The sequence below is a fragment of the Camelina sativa genome, chromosome 17, assembly GCF_030686135.1.
Source record: "Camelina sativa cultivar CO46 ecotype springtype chromosome 17, ASM3068613v1".
Taxonomy (NCBI): Eukaryota; Viridiplantae; Streptophyta; class Magnoliopsida; order Brassicales; family Brassicaceae; genus Camelina; species Camelina sativa.
Genome location: NC_141896.1, coordinates 9,705,230 through 9,718,454, shown reverse-complemented (window position 1 = coordinate 9,718,454; position 13,225 = coordinate 9,705,230). Strand labels below are relative to the sequence as shown.

Sequence of the window (13,225 nt, the reverse complement as noted above, 5' to 3'; positions counted from 1 at the left end):
TATATATATATATATATATATATACCTCTTGATGTAAAATCCTTATGAGGCCATGAAGACAGCCGCGTTTCATGATAATGCGACTTTAGAGAAATATAAAATACTATGGACTAACTCTTATAAAATAGATAATACTGTCTCTAATTAATGTATTGGATTTCTTATATTCAAATGCATAGTGTTTTACGTAGATCTAGCTACTACGTACGATCTATAATTCGATATAGCCAAATGCGGTTTCAGCATAAACTATACAAAATACATACCGTTTTCAAGTTGGAGAAAGAACAAAAAAAATTTTTGTTAAAAAGAACAAACATGTGAAGATTAAAAGTTTATAAATTAATTGTAAAGTAAAAAAAAAAAAAGAAATAGTGGTTGTGGAGAAAAGAAAAAGCCTGGCGGGGTGTTGTAACTTGTAAGTGTACTATAGTATTTTTGGATTATGGAATCTAGATCTTATTTTCTAGTCCCTCTCTCTTTTCACAAACAACATCATGCTTTCATCTCCATCTTCATCATTTGTATGCTTTGCCTTTCTTTTTCCTTGTCAACTTTGTTTATGGTCAATTTTTATACATCTTCATATAATGAGATTTGACCCAAAAAAACACTTCGAACTACGATAGAGTACATGTGGGAGATCTTCGTCCTAATTTGATTATGCCAATTTCAAATATAAATCTGTTACATAAATAAAAGTCAAGTTGAAAAACTAACTATGGAACTTGTTGCAACATCGTCGTTTCAACCTAAAGAACATACAAAAATCGTGAACAAGAAAACATATTTGTGAGTATATTTACATCTGTGTCTGTCATCAGAAGTTAGACTCAAAAGACTATCGAAGCAATTCAAGCAATACAAACCTATTCTGGACTGAATCCCTTGCCTTTGGGAGCATCATGATCTCCAAGAACATTGTTCCCTTTGATGCATCATCATCATCACCTTTCAAATTTGCGTTATAGGTTAATGATGATTCACTTTCGCAGCATTATCTTGGAGCTGGAGTCCCCATACAACTACAGAGAGACCTGGAATTTTTTCACCTGCTGAGTTTTGCGTTTTCATTGCAGAGTCTAGTAACTTCTTCAGCCAAATTCTGGAGTTCTACTGCTGCGGCAGACGCTAATTCTTTAGCATAAGAAGCTTCTTCAGTGAGTTTCTTATTAAGTTTACAAAGCTCATCTTTTTCCTCAATCAGTCTCACCTTCTCCTTCTTCAGATTCTCAATTTCCAATGCCTAATGATGTAAAAAATCCCCCAAAAGTGTTTTATCACAATGACTTAGTGTGTCGCGTAGATGGAAGGAGCAAATTTTGTATGGGAAAGATACCTGAGTGTTGAGAGTTGTTTCGTTGTTCATCTCTTTAGTCTCTTCCTGAGAAAATACTCTATTTAAGCTCATCACGCTAGTCGGTGTTCCTGCTCCAGAGTAGATTTCTGACTCCTCACCATTTCTGTTGCGAGTATTCTTCCCTGATGATTCGTCTCCTGCCATTTGCTGTGTATATGTTGTCTGTCTCTCGGCTAACGAATCTAGTTGTTGTCTTAGTAGCATGATTGTCTCTTGCATCTCAGCGTTCTCTGATTTCTGTGCATATTAGGGTAATAATGAACTTCAAACTGACAATTTCTAAGTGTTCGGACTTTGAAAATACAGAACCATTATGGAGTATTAACTTACAGTCATCTGCAACTGCTCCTGCAGAATCCTATTGTCTGCAGACTTTATCTTGAAATAGACATTTCATAACGAAAACATTGTCAGTGAATCTGATTAAACAAAACTGAGAATGAGAGGTAACAAGAGCTGAGAGAAGTATGGAGTACCTCATGTTCAAAGATTTTCTCATTTAGTTGCGTTGTGAGCTTCGACAAAACCTATATCAAGCAAACACGAGAATATTATCCAAGAAGTGTATTTATCCATCTAAACTCTTGTTTTGTTTTTCATCTGTTATTTTACCTGAGACATTCCAAACGAATCTGCGGCATAGGGAGTCATTCCGAAAATCTCAATAATTTGTTGCTCGAGAACACGTATTTGATTCTTCTTTTCGCTGATTTCATCTTCTAATTTCTGAATTTGATCCTGCAGTCGACAATGCAAACATGAAAGAGGTACTATTATGTTATAAGCTAATTACTTTGGCACTGTTAAGCAAGATCACACGAAAAGCTCACTCTGATATGGAAATCTTCAGGGTTGCGAGTGGCTTGTTCGGAAAGCCGATTTAAGGAGCTGGTACGCAATGCTACTTCTCCAACAAGTATTTTTGTCTGCTCGTGAAGAAGATCCATTTGATCCGCAATAGTAGTTCCAATCTGCCGTATGTCATTTTGCTGGTTATGTGTCAGTAAAAGAAATCTACACAATGACCACTTAAAAAACCTAGGAACAACCTCACATAAGATAGGATGTTCAACTAATAACGATTGAGACATCGCTACTTCCTCAAGTGTAACTACAGAAGCAACAATAAAAAAACTGTGGAAAAATATTTTCTTACCGGAGAAGGGTCTCCTGGTCCAATAGTAGCACTGAATAAGTCTCCAGCAACAGTTTTTCCTGGAAAAGACTTGATAGCTGCTGCATTGTCTCTTCTGGCTGTTTTTGTTTGTGTACACTTAGAGGAAGATGAAGGAGATCCACTTGCTTGGCTCTGGTTACCATCAGCCACTAATGTCCCAGCCAGACCATCAGATTTCTGCATCATTTACATTACCGGTCATGTATATCGCCGAAACAGTATAAAATCATGATTTTAGATTGTGTCATTCAAAATATCAGTCCACAATGCTAACTCCACCTATGAGTTTTGATACAACAGAGAGATCAAAGATGATTAGAGCCTACTTTCATTTTTAGCCAGCCAAGCATTCCACGAGTCTTGTTCCTTTTCTTGTCCTTTGTCATCTCGTCCATACTACTATTTCCATCTCTCGGCTCCTTTAAATTTTCAGAAACTGTGCTTCCAGCACCATCATCAGCCATGTTCTCTCGTCTTCTATCGGGCAAGTATGCTAGCTGTAGGAGCCATGGTGTAAAGTTAAACATCAATATCACATGGTGAAAGGTTGAAAACAGAGATATATTAGTGTGCCACCAAAATGGAATGGTATCCTCAAACGAGGAATTAACATACATACCTCATCCTCTCCAAAAGCATGCCTCCATATATGTTCAGGTTTTACAGAAGCAGCTTGCAGTGAACTTTTTGTTGAAACCAAGATTAATTTTGTCAGTCGCTGAATTCTTCCCATCAGAGCTGCTTTGGCTTCTTCATCTTCCTCCAACCTTGACTGAAGTTTAACCTGACCAGATTTTAGCTTATATAATGAGAAAGGGCACAATGAAAGCAAAGCATGTTATTTCTGAGGAATGCATATTAGGTGTATCTGTATGATCACATAATTTTCTAAAGACAAGATTCGATTAATAATCACTTCCATTTTTTTAATTAAGTAGTAATAGGCATAGCTTAAGACAATTTATTCAAACTTTCATAAAATCAGGCTGCAGCGACAAGAAAAGCTATCTTGCATACACCAACCTGAAGTTTTCGATCAGCCAACTCTTCTTGGTTAGAAACCCCACGCCTCAATTGCGTAAGTTCCTCTTGTAAACACGATATTTCTTTCTGATACTTTTTTATAAGAGACTTTTCATCCATAATCTGTATAAAAAGTTGAAATATCAACAAGAGGGCTCTAGTGAATTTAAGGAACCTCAGAGACATTAGTACCATAAAAAATGCACCTTATTTCGTGAAGCTTTGATTTCAACATGCTTGCACCTCTGAGCGAATTTTAATGTGTTGTGTGTCTCTTCACTTGTGCTGGATGCAGGTGTGATAGTGCAAATAAGCTGAAAAAAAGGTTCAGAGGGGTCAGAAAGCCTATATCGACACACAGCAGTCTCTTACTTGAACCTGATTTCTACAAGAAGAGCTATGTCATCAAAGTGATAGTTCATCAACCAAGAAACACACCTGGTCTTCAGAAACTTCTTAAACAAATTGATTTAATTAGGGAAAGGCATAGAGAACTTACTGATACTCGTCCATGACCACTAAGTGTTGACTGCAAGAGACGTGTAAGTTTAGAATCCCTGTAGGGTATATGAGCTGCCTTAGTGTCTGTCAATTTAGATATAACCTGAAGAAGGAGATTAGGAGTTTAGACACGCACAAATAGAGAAGATAAAATGTACAACTAAAAAAGAACTTCCTTACAGTGCCAAGGGTAAGTAAACTTTTATTGATGGAAGAGCCCTCTTTCCTCCGCTGTCCAGTTATTTCAGTTTTAGAACTTTCAGATCCAGCAAGATCAATAAGGTGCTGCATCGAACAAAGAATCAGAATGTTAGATAAGGAGAGGCACCTGAGTGCATTTAACAGCGACGAAGTGTGACATGGCTTCATATACAATAGCAGAATCAGAATGAACTGTAAAGTAATTACCAACTGAGAAAGAGTAACATCTTCGCCGTCATCTCCCTTTCCATGTGGACTACTTTCTATAGTCTGAAACACACTGTAAACTTTAAGAGAAAGAGCTAAAAAAGCGCCTAGTTGTACAAGAACATCACTACGGTTCTAAGGCATATGTGGAGTTGAGATGGAGACAAGAAAGATACACTTTTGAAGTAATAGGACTTACCAAGGTGAACATTGTGTGGCTCCGGCTGCTAAAAAGATTGACATTATTTGAACCAACATGCCTGTGTTCTGCAATAATTCAAGAAACGACTAAGTAAAACCACAGACCAAACAAAACAGAAATAAGAGAGGTATGGGCCTTATACAGAGATGGAAAAGTTACGACCAATTAAAGCAAATGATGATACTATACGGTCAACAAACAAAATCATTTGCTAGAAGATTACGACCTTAAAACACATGATTTGTATATATTGTCAATGAGGAAAATGTATTTGGGCCATAATAATGAAAACTATGTTAACCGAAAGATGAGCTGATGCTGCTATTAGGGATCTTATACCTTCTCCAGATGCTATTAGGGATAGAGCATGAGCAGGGGATAAGACAACCTCATCTTTAATACCTTCAACATATGTGCCCTATCAACATAAACATAAACTAAGTATACTGAAACTTACGATGCAAATGAAGCTTGGATAAATGAAATGTGTAAGCCCCACATTAGGATTTGATCGGTTTTTTGGGCGACATTATCCACCAGTTACCTGAGAATCCTCTCGTATTCTTAGATTCTGTCCTGTTGGATCTAGTAAGTCATTGATGACCTGTAAGAATAATTCAAAAGACCCTCAAATCTCGCACCAGGTTATTGTTCTAGAAATCAACGGAACGTGTAAGTAAATCTAAAGCTGCCCCAGAACAAACAGCCAATTGTCTCTTTAGAATTCATGAGTTTGCAATCACATATATAATTGAAGTGGAAATTGCTTCCTACGAATTTCTTGAGCATACTCACTGTCTTAGGTTGGATGCAACCTATAGTATTCTTCTAAGATTCTAGGAAGCAACAAATCAATATCGCCAACCATGTCCAATCAATATTGTCTTAGGTCATGTAAATAAACACAGAGCCAGAACCTACCTCATTGTATATCTCTAGATACGAAACACGAAGAAGAAATTCCCGTTCTGGTGTCTGGATAGCTGAAACATAATTAGCTAAAGAATAGAGTGAAAATCCTTTCAAGGAACAAGAACTACAGAGTAACCTATCACCTCCTGAATAATGCTAAACACATCCTTCACTGCCAACGGAATTACTCCAGGTGACCTTTGCTCCCCCTAATTGCAAAAATATATCATTAGGTTAGGTGGCGCAGAAGTGGATGTGTATAAGAGAAACACCTTCTTCGATATCTTTTGAACTCTTAATATACCTATATAACAACTTACATAGTAAGAACAACGGGAAAGGACATCCTACATCTCAATCTCTAAAGATGATAAGTCCAACATGTTATTCTAAACGTATATATATAGTAGAAAGGGTTTTGGTCGCAAATAGCTAATCCAGTTAAATAATGTCCAAGTTACAGCATCCATAGCAGATTTCCGAAAAAAGACATAGTTTCAACCTCTAAAGAATAACTTACATGCATTGTATGAGTCTTGCCACTGCTAGTAACTCCATAAGCAAACACAGTACCTGCACATGGGGAAGGGATGCATATTTTCAAGCTAAAGGAATTTAAAAGCACCAAACTTTTAAGGCCTCCCAACATCAAACATAATTCACATACCATTAATCCCTGACATAGCCCCACTAACAACTTGTTGAGCAGCAATATCATAAACACGCCGAGTAGTTGTTGGTGGACCAAATACCCTATCTGCAAAATCACACTCAATCAATTCGAAAAACAAAGTCCAAAAACAATTACTCTAAACAGCTCAACAGACTTTATGAATAAGAAAATTGTAAAAACTGTGACTGACTAACCAAAGCCATAACAAAGAGCTGGATTGTACTCATTCCGAATAGTGTAGTCTCCATCTGCATACCAAGCTATCTCATCTCCATTATTGACCTCTCTTTGACTAATTCAATATTTACCAAAAAAAAAAACCAAAAAAAAGTCAATTAGCCAAAACAAATCAAATCAAATCAACTGAAGTAGTAAAAAAGACAAAACCTGAGAGGACGAAACCGAATCGTGACGGTAATATTCTCCTTCAGTTTGGAGGAAGCAACAGCCGTAGAACCAGAGGAGGCGGCGGCGGCGGCGGAGGAAGTAGACGGACTAGGACTAGAACGTAATAACGGACTCGAAGAAGCAGCCGGAGATGCAGAAAAGTGAGAGGAAGAAGGAGTTTCCGGTCGTTTCGTCGGAATAGTCGCCGGCGATCGACGAGTACGAGCCGGAGAGATCGTGGATGATCTCTGTGACCTAGAAGCAGACATTGTTGGGAAGGTTAACAGTAAGAGGAATGTGTTCTTCTCCAAAAAGACAGTTACTGTGAAAGAGAGAGAGAGAGAGAGAGAGAGAGAGAGCGTGAGGGAGAGAGAGAGGGAAGAAGCTCGTTCGCCGAAATCAATGGAGGTCACGTCATGTATCGATTTTTTTTTTTTCTCCCACTCCCTCCAAAAAAAAGAAAACATAATCAAAATGACGAAAATAACCTCAGATATTAAAGTACTGTTCTGTCTTGTATTTAATAGGTTACAATACAATTCCTTATAAATGTTTTTTTTTTTTTTTACTCTCTGCGATTACAAATTATTATCACATGGACAAAAAATATAAATTATTTGATGAACTGACAGAAAACAAATTAGAATAATGTTTGCTGAGCTGCCAAAGGTAGTGATAATATTTTGAAAAACAAAATTGTTAGTTGGTAAACAGTATGAAAGAAACCAAAAAAAAATAACAAATTTTTGTTGATGTTTATCTCAGGGTACAGAGGCAACATTTATTTTGTAATTATGTGAATTTTATAGTAAAATAACGAAAATATCCTCACCTAACCATCATTATCAAGGGTAGAATCGGAATAAGGTCAATGAGATCGACGACGTCGTCAACGTTAATATTACAACTTTTAGAACTTGGTGGCGCCACTAGGCACTAGTAGTAGTGAGAAGAAAACAAATCGTGTGTTTCTTCTGATAACGCAACAACATCAACATATGCTGTTTCTGACAGTTCGATGATCATTTTTTGTGTGTTTCTACATTTCTAGAAACGAGCAATCATCTTTAATTACATGCTTTATGTTAGTAAATCTTCAAGTTATATATATGGTTTTCCACATTTGCTCACTAAAGCAACAATTGGTATGTTGTTGACCAATGAACTAAAAATTACCCAAGCATTGTGTTACATTTATGTAGTCCTTTGGTGTACATCACACATTCTACTATTCTAGCTGTTGCCCCTGAAGCAGTATGGAGGAGCCCAGTTACCATAAATACGATCGTTTTGTTTCAATTGAATGCATTAGAGAACTAGAGCATAGAAAACTTCACCGGTGAGAGACATTAAAAACTTAGACAGGTTTTGTATGTGATACAAAATATTAACTTCAATATATAGTTTAGAATTACCACTATAAATTTGTTTTTTTAGCCCTTCGTAGTGAATTACATTTTCAAGTTCATACTCTATGGTTATTGGACTAAGTTTCCCTAGTGTTTAGATTCGACATGTCAGATTTTTGGACTACATGTTAAGAGGAAAAAACAATTACTGTATGTGTATGTTTCTATATATATATATATATATATATTTATATTCAATTTTTTAAATCAAACTATCTAGCAGATCAACAATAGATCTGGCTTAATTTTGCTTACAATAATACTTAATTGTATACAACGAACTGTTTTGCCAAGAAACAGAGAGATTGCTCTATAAAAGTTGACCCAGCTGTGTCAATTAAACAACAGATGCATGATAAAGTTGCTAGTGGACAAACCATAACTGGCTTGTACATTGCCTCGCAGGCTCCATACAGTGATTCCGAAGCAGTTCCAGATATATGGTTCATTTCAGGCTCTGCGAGGACCATGGTGAACTCGAGTTCTGCGTTTTGAACCCTTCCGTGCGAACTTAGACTCTCTGCTCACTCTAACACCATGAACCGGACTAGTGTGAGAACAGAGAATATGCTTCTCCTTCCGAAGTGATTTTAATTGTGGAGGAGCTTGTCGCCGTAAACAGTTCCGAACTAAAATAATAAGAGTTTTAGAATTTGAATTTGTATTGCCTTTTTTTGGAAAAAAATCTCGGGATCCTTTACAAATGACCTCCCCCTTACATATTTATACCGACCCATTTACTACTCAATTAATACGGAATTAATAGTGCGCGATCCGCGCAGCCTAATTAACCCTCTTAAATGCGGGAATCTTTGACCGGGCCCGAGCTGCGAGCTGTCGAGCACGGAACGTCTCCGTGCTCCCTTCCTTTCTCCGGGCCTGATGGGCCGATCAATAACACCTCCTCGGCCCATTAGGCAAGCCTGACTTAGGCCCTCTTGCCTATTGCCCGAGATGGTAGATCGTGGGTACAACAGTTGCCCCCCAAGTCTCCCGAGCTGAATAGTTCGGGAGACTTTTGACCTTCAAGCGATCAATTTTGGGAAACTGAATATTCCCCATATCCCCACGATTTGATCGTGATAATGATGGGATTTGCCTTCCCGAACAGGCCTCGGGGCCCACTAGGTGGCGTGTTGGTTATAAGAGAGAAAGAGAACGGTGTGAGACCTTTCACTTCCCCAGGTAATCATTGCTTCCTTGTGCCGTGTATAAAGGTAAACTCGACTTCTCTCTCACCCCAATTCTTCAATCGTGTTTGTGCTTTTATGTTTTTAGACTTTTCTCTCTCCGAACTCATCGTGAAGATGATGTTCGAACTGGGCTTCGCTCTCCCCCAGATGTGCCCAAACTTCGTCCGCATCGTCATGTGTCTTCAAACTCTGGGGGAAGAGTTCAACTACAAACTGTCCCTAGCCGACTTTCTTCAAGTATACACGGTGAAGACTGGTCGGACTAAGGGGACACTCTATGTAAGCCCGCTTTCCGGACTGAAGGTCTTTGACGACCTTCCCGAGAAGGATGAGAAGTGGCGGAAGTCGTATTTTTTCTTCCCGGTCAACGAGCTCACCTTCGGCCACCTCGCAAGTTCGCACGTATCGAAGTGGACTTCGAAAATTGGTAGAACGGCGCTCTTAGTCAGGTGCCCTTAATATACTATTTTCCTTTCTGTTACTTACTCCTTGTTTTTCTTGTCCCAGATCACTTCGAGCGCGGACTGCTTTGCCCTACATTCGTAGAGTTTTTCTCGAGGTTTTGCAGCCAGGGTCAGATTGCCTGGGACTCCTTTTCGTGCGAAAGGATTAGAGAATCCACAGTGCGGCTTAGGAGTCGTTCCCTCGTTTGCTCCGACCCTATAAGCACTTCGGAGATGAATTACAGAGAGGAACGGGCTTGCCGACTCGCCGAAAAGGAGGCGAAGTTGAATATGGCGGCAGCGCTCGCCGAGGGCAAAGCTCGTCTTCCTAAGAAGTCAGGCCCCTCTTCTCCTGAGGTAGACGGGACTTCGTTACCCCCCACTGATTCTTCCGAGCCGCTTACGGGGGCCTCCGAACCTCAGCCCAGCTCGCCCGAGCCCGCAGTAATTATTATAGCTGACTCCAGTGACGAGCCGCGGGAGGTTATAGCTCCCCCCGTCGAGGTCAGTTCCCAGCGGTCGGACTCATCCAAAAAGAGGAAGGAACCTGAGACTTCCTCGCCTCTTCGCGAGAAGAGCCGAGCTCGGACTAGTTCGTCTGGAGACGAGCGAAGTAAGCCTAGCTCGAAGGATAGGGGTCCTTCCTCAGAGAGGAGATCTAAGGAGTCCGGGGATTCCTCTGGCAGGCCGCCTTCAAAGGAACGTCGTTCCTCCCCCCGAGGTAATGATAACTCGAGGTTTCCTTTTTTTTTTGCTTGCTGGGTCTCGGGGACCAAATAGACTGACGTCATTCGTCCATTTCAGTTCCCCCTGCGTCCCCAGCCGATCTGATGAGGAGTTACACCCGGCCAGGAGTTCGGGTTCCGGCGTTTGCGGACATGTCCGAACTCAACCGTGCGAACTTCTTCCGCTTCGCGGACAAGATTGGCGAGGTTAGTGACACATGCTTTCTCAGTTTTTTTTATTTACCACCTTCACCGTTTTTAACGAACTGTGACTTCCCAGCTAATGATCGAGTTCAACTCCTCGGTGGCGTCTTATGAAGATCAGCTGTTTGCATCTCCTTCATCTTCCGAGGTGAGCCTCCTCCGGGAAAAGATTGCTGACCTGGAAGCCCAGGTGAAGGAGTACGCCAGGTTAGAGGCCGAGAATGCTGCTACTGTGGAGAAAGCCGAACAAATACGGGCTCGGATGAAGAGAGCCGAGGTACAGGTGCTAGACCTCGGAATTGCCAATGAGGACCTCCGAGACAAGCTGAAGAAGGCGGGGGACCTTTACTACGAAGCCGCGGAGGATGCCAAGGCAGCAAGGAGTAGATTGCACGAGATCGAGCTTCGCAATCAGCTACTCGAGGCTGGAAACAGCTGCGAGATTGAGAGGGTGCGAAGGGAGGAAAGACAGGCAATGAGGCGGACTCTCCGTCCTCTGGTCGAGGAGGTGAAGGTCACCTTCGAAGAGAGGGAGAAGCTAGCCCCGCTTCAGATCCGAGCTGCCGAGATTAGGGCTAACCGGATGCTGGTCGAAGAGATCTCTAGAGGCGAGATCCAAGACATGGAGGCCGAGCTCGGACTCCTAAAAACTGACGAGGAGGAAGCTGACGAGAAGGTTTCAAAGGTAACTCCCCGTGAACTCGACCTCGCTGCATTCTCAAACCTTTTGGCGGATACGCCCGATCTCTTATGCAACGAGCACCCGCTTAACGTCACAATCGACGAATCCGGCACTAACCTCGGGCAACTCTCGACTCAGGGGATGGACGACTACCTGGCGACCACTAGGTCGGAAGGGGAGCTAGCGGAGTTGGGCTTGGCCCTTTCCGAGGCGGCGTCTGATCCAGCCCCTCCGAATCAATAGTTCCTATTCTGGCGTTGTCTTGGCACGAGTTGCCCCCCTGTTTTGTAGTACTTGTTTTTAGACTCGCTTCGGAGTGTTTTGGTCGTGGTGACCGCTCCGAGGTCGTTTTATTTGTTTTTTTTTTTAATGTGAACTACATTTCCACAATCTTTCGTTTAAAAAGATGGTACGAGCAGAAATGAACGCGAAGTGAGAACCTCGGCTAAATAGTTCGGAAAAATGACCTCCCAACCTATAAGTAAAGCTGGGTACGAAGTGATTACTTCGGTTTAGATAGGAATTTTGCGAAACTGAGCTTTGACTTTAAGTAAAGCGGAGGACGAAGTGAGGACTTCGGTTTAAATTTTTCGCAAAACTTAGCTTTAAAGTAAAGCTGAATACGAAGTGAGAACTTTGGTTTAGGCTTGCGAAGTTTGATTTCGGCTTTAAAATGGTAGATGCGAAGTCAGACTTCGGCTTTAAATGGTAGATGCGAAGTCAGACTTCGGCTTTTTTTTTTTTTTTTTTTTTTTTTTTTTTTTTTTTTTGGCCATTATTAATAAAAAAAAAAGTTTAAGAAAACTTTAGATTTTATTAATATGGATAGCTGGACCCGAAGTGGGCTGCCTACGTACCCTTATCGGGATCAAGCCAAATCGTAGTTCGATACAAAGACATTAACTGTAGAAAAGTTTAAGGTGTAGAGAATTCCACGACCTCGGGACTGGTTTTCCCTCTGAATCCTCGAGCTGATAAACTCCATTTCGGACTTCGCGAGTAATTCTGTATGGTCCTTCCCAATTGATTCCCAGCTTTCCTGCATTGAGCTCCTCGGTATTCTCATGGACTTTCCGCAGGACGAGGTCGCCCACTGCCAAGGGTCTGCCTCGAATTTTGGAGTTATAGTACCGAGCCACCGTGTTCTGGTAATTCTGGATCCGGACTAACGCCTGGTCCCGACGCTCGTTGATTGTATCAAGAGTATCCTGTAGGAACTCCTCATTTTCCTCTGCTCGGAGTGGGTTCAGCGAGGTACGGACTCCGGGGACTTCTATGTCAACTGGGACTACGGCATCAACTCCGTAAACCAGGGAGAAAGGTGTCTCATTAGTGGCCCGCCGAGGTGTTGTTCGGATCGCCCAGAGGACACCCTGAAGTTCGTCCGGCCAGCGCCCCTTTCGAGCATCGAGCCGTTTCTTCAAGTTGGCAAGTATGACCTTATTCATTGCCTCGGCTTGCCCGTTACCTTGCGGGTAACGAGGAGTTGACTTGTTGAGTCGGATTTTCCACTTCGCGCAGAACTCTTCGAACTTCGAAGAGATGAATTGTGGGCCATTGTCCGTGATGATTTCACACGGGACGCCGTAGCGGTAGATTATGCTCTTAAGCACGAACTGTTCCACTTCGTCGCTTGTTACTTTCGCATAGGCTGCCGCTTCTACCCAGTTGGAGAAATAGTCGGTAAGAGCGAGCACATACTGGACTCCTCCTGGTCCTCGATGTAGCGGACCGATGATATCCATAGACCACCTCATGAAAGGGTAAGGTGCGGACACCGAGGACAGGAGTTCGGTAGGTTGATGGATTGATGGGGCGTGCTTCTGACACTTCTCGCAAGCTCGAGAATACTTTTCGCAGTCCGTGACCATGGTAGGCCAGAAGTAACCTTGCCGTTTGATTTTGAAAGCCAGAGTCCGACCGCCG

The 13,225-nt window shown here is 41.5% G+C and overlaps 2 protein-coding genes across 7 annotated transcripts; one reads left to right on the top strand and one right to left on the bottom strand.

The window, feature by feature from the left end:
- Positions 1-646: 646 nt before the first annotated feature.
- LOC104756512 (kinesin-like protein KIN-7C, mitochondrial) lies at positions 647-7,397 on the bottom strand. 6 transcript variants are annotated; one of them, XM_010479118.3, is made up of 23 exons: positions 6,644-7,397; positions 6,451-6,548; positions 6,251-6,340; positions 6,104-6,156; positions 5,727-5,792; positions 5,593-5,646; positions 5,216-5,275; positions 5,011-5,089; positions 4,669-4,736; positions 4,470-4,532; positions 4,242-4,346; positions 4,060-4,164; positions 3,767-3,874; positions 3,561-3,683; positions 3,157-3,321; positions 2,864-3,034; positions 2,517-2,714; positions 2,191-2,331; positions 1,973-2,098; positions 1,837-1,887; positions 1,691-1,738; positions 1,340-1,597; positions 647-1,246 (listed from the first exon to the last, which is right to left on the bottom strand). In XM_010479118.3, the coding sequence occupies exons 1-23, from the start codon at positions 7,108-7,110 to the stop codon at positions 1,049-1,051; spliced, it is 2,895 nt and encodes a 964-aa protein (XP_010477420.2). In that variant the 5' UTR covers positions 7,111-7,397; the 3' UTR covers positions 647-1,048. The 6 variants fall into 6 exon arrangements, with proteins under 6 accessions (XP_010477420.2, XP_010477419.2, XP_087351390.1 ...); XM_010479117.3 differs by having other exon boundaries at positions 2,191-2,349; positions 6,644-7,297; XM_087495264.1 differs by having other exon boundaries at positions 5,593-5,654; positions 6,644-7,165.
- Positions 7,398-9,137: 1,740 nt separating this feature from the next.
- Positions 9,138-11,542, top strand: LOC147923451 (uncharacterized). Its single transcript, XM_087496447.1, has 5 exons — positions 9,138-9,237; positions 9,331-9,639; positions 9,753-10,409; positions 10,493-10,620; positions 10,694-11,542. The coding sequence occupies exons 1-5, from the start codon at positions 9,138-9,140 to the stop codon at positions 11,540-11,542; spliced, it is 2,043 nt and encodes a 680-aa protein (XP_087352573.1).
- Positions 11,543-13,225: the final 1,683 nt, after the last annotated feature.

Bases quoted from the DNA above. Each gene is read 5' to 3' on its own strand.
- LOC104756512 (XM_010479117.3), bottom strand. From the start codon at position 7,110: ATGTTTTCTTTTTTTTGGAGGGAGTGGGAGAAAAAAAAAAAATCGATA. The intron at 3,322-3,560 runs GTTGGTGTATGC...AAATCTGGTCAG, and splicing joins TGGCTGATCGAAAACTTCAG to GTTAAACTTCAGTCAAGGTT. The intron at 1,598-1,690 runs GTAAGTTAATAC...TAATATGCACAG, and splicing joins AGGAGCAGTTGCAGATGACT to AAATCAGAGAACGCTGAGAT.
- LOC147923451 (XM_087496447.1), top strand. From the start codon at position 9,138: ATGATGGGATTTGCCTTCCCGAACAGGCCTCGGGGCCCACTAGGTGGC. The intron at 9,238-9,330 runs GTAATCATTGCT...TTATGTTTTTAG, and splicing joins GAGACCTTTCACTTCCCCAG to ACTTTTCTCTCTCCGAACTC. The intron at 10,410-10,492 runs GTAATGATAACT...CGTCCATTTCAG, and splicing joins ACGTCGTTCCTCCCCCCGAG to TTCCCCCTGCGTCCCCAGCC.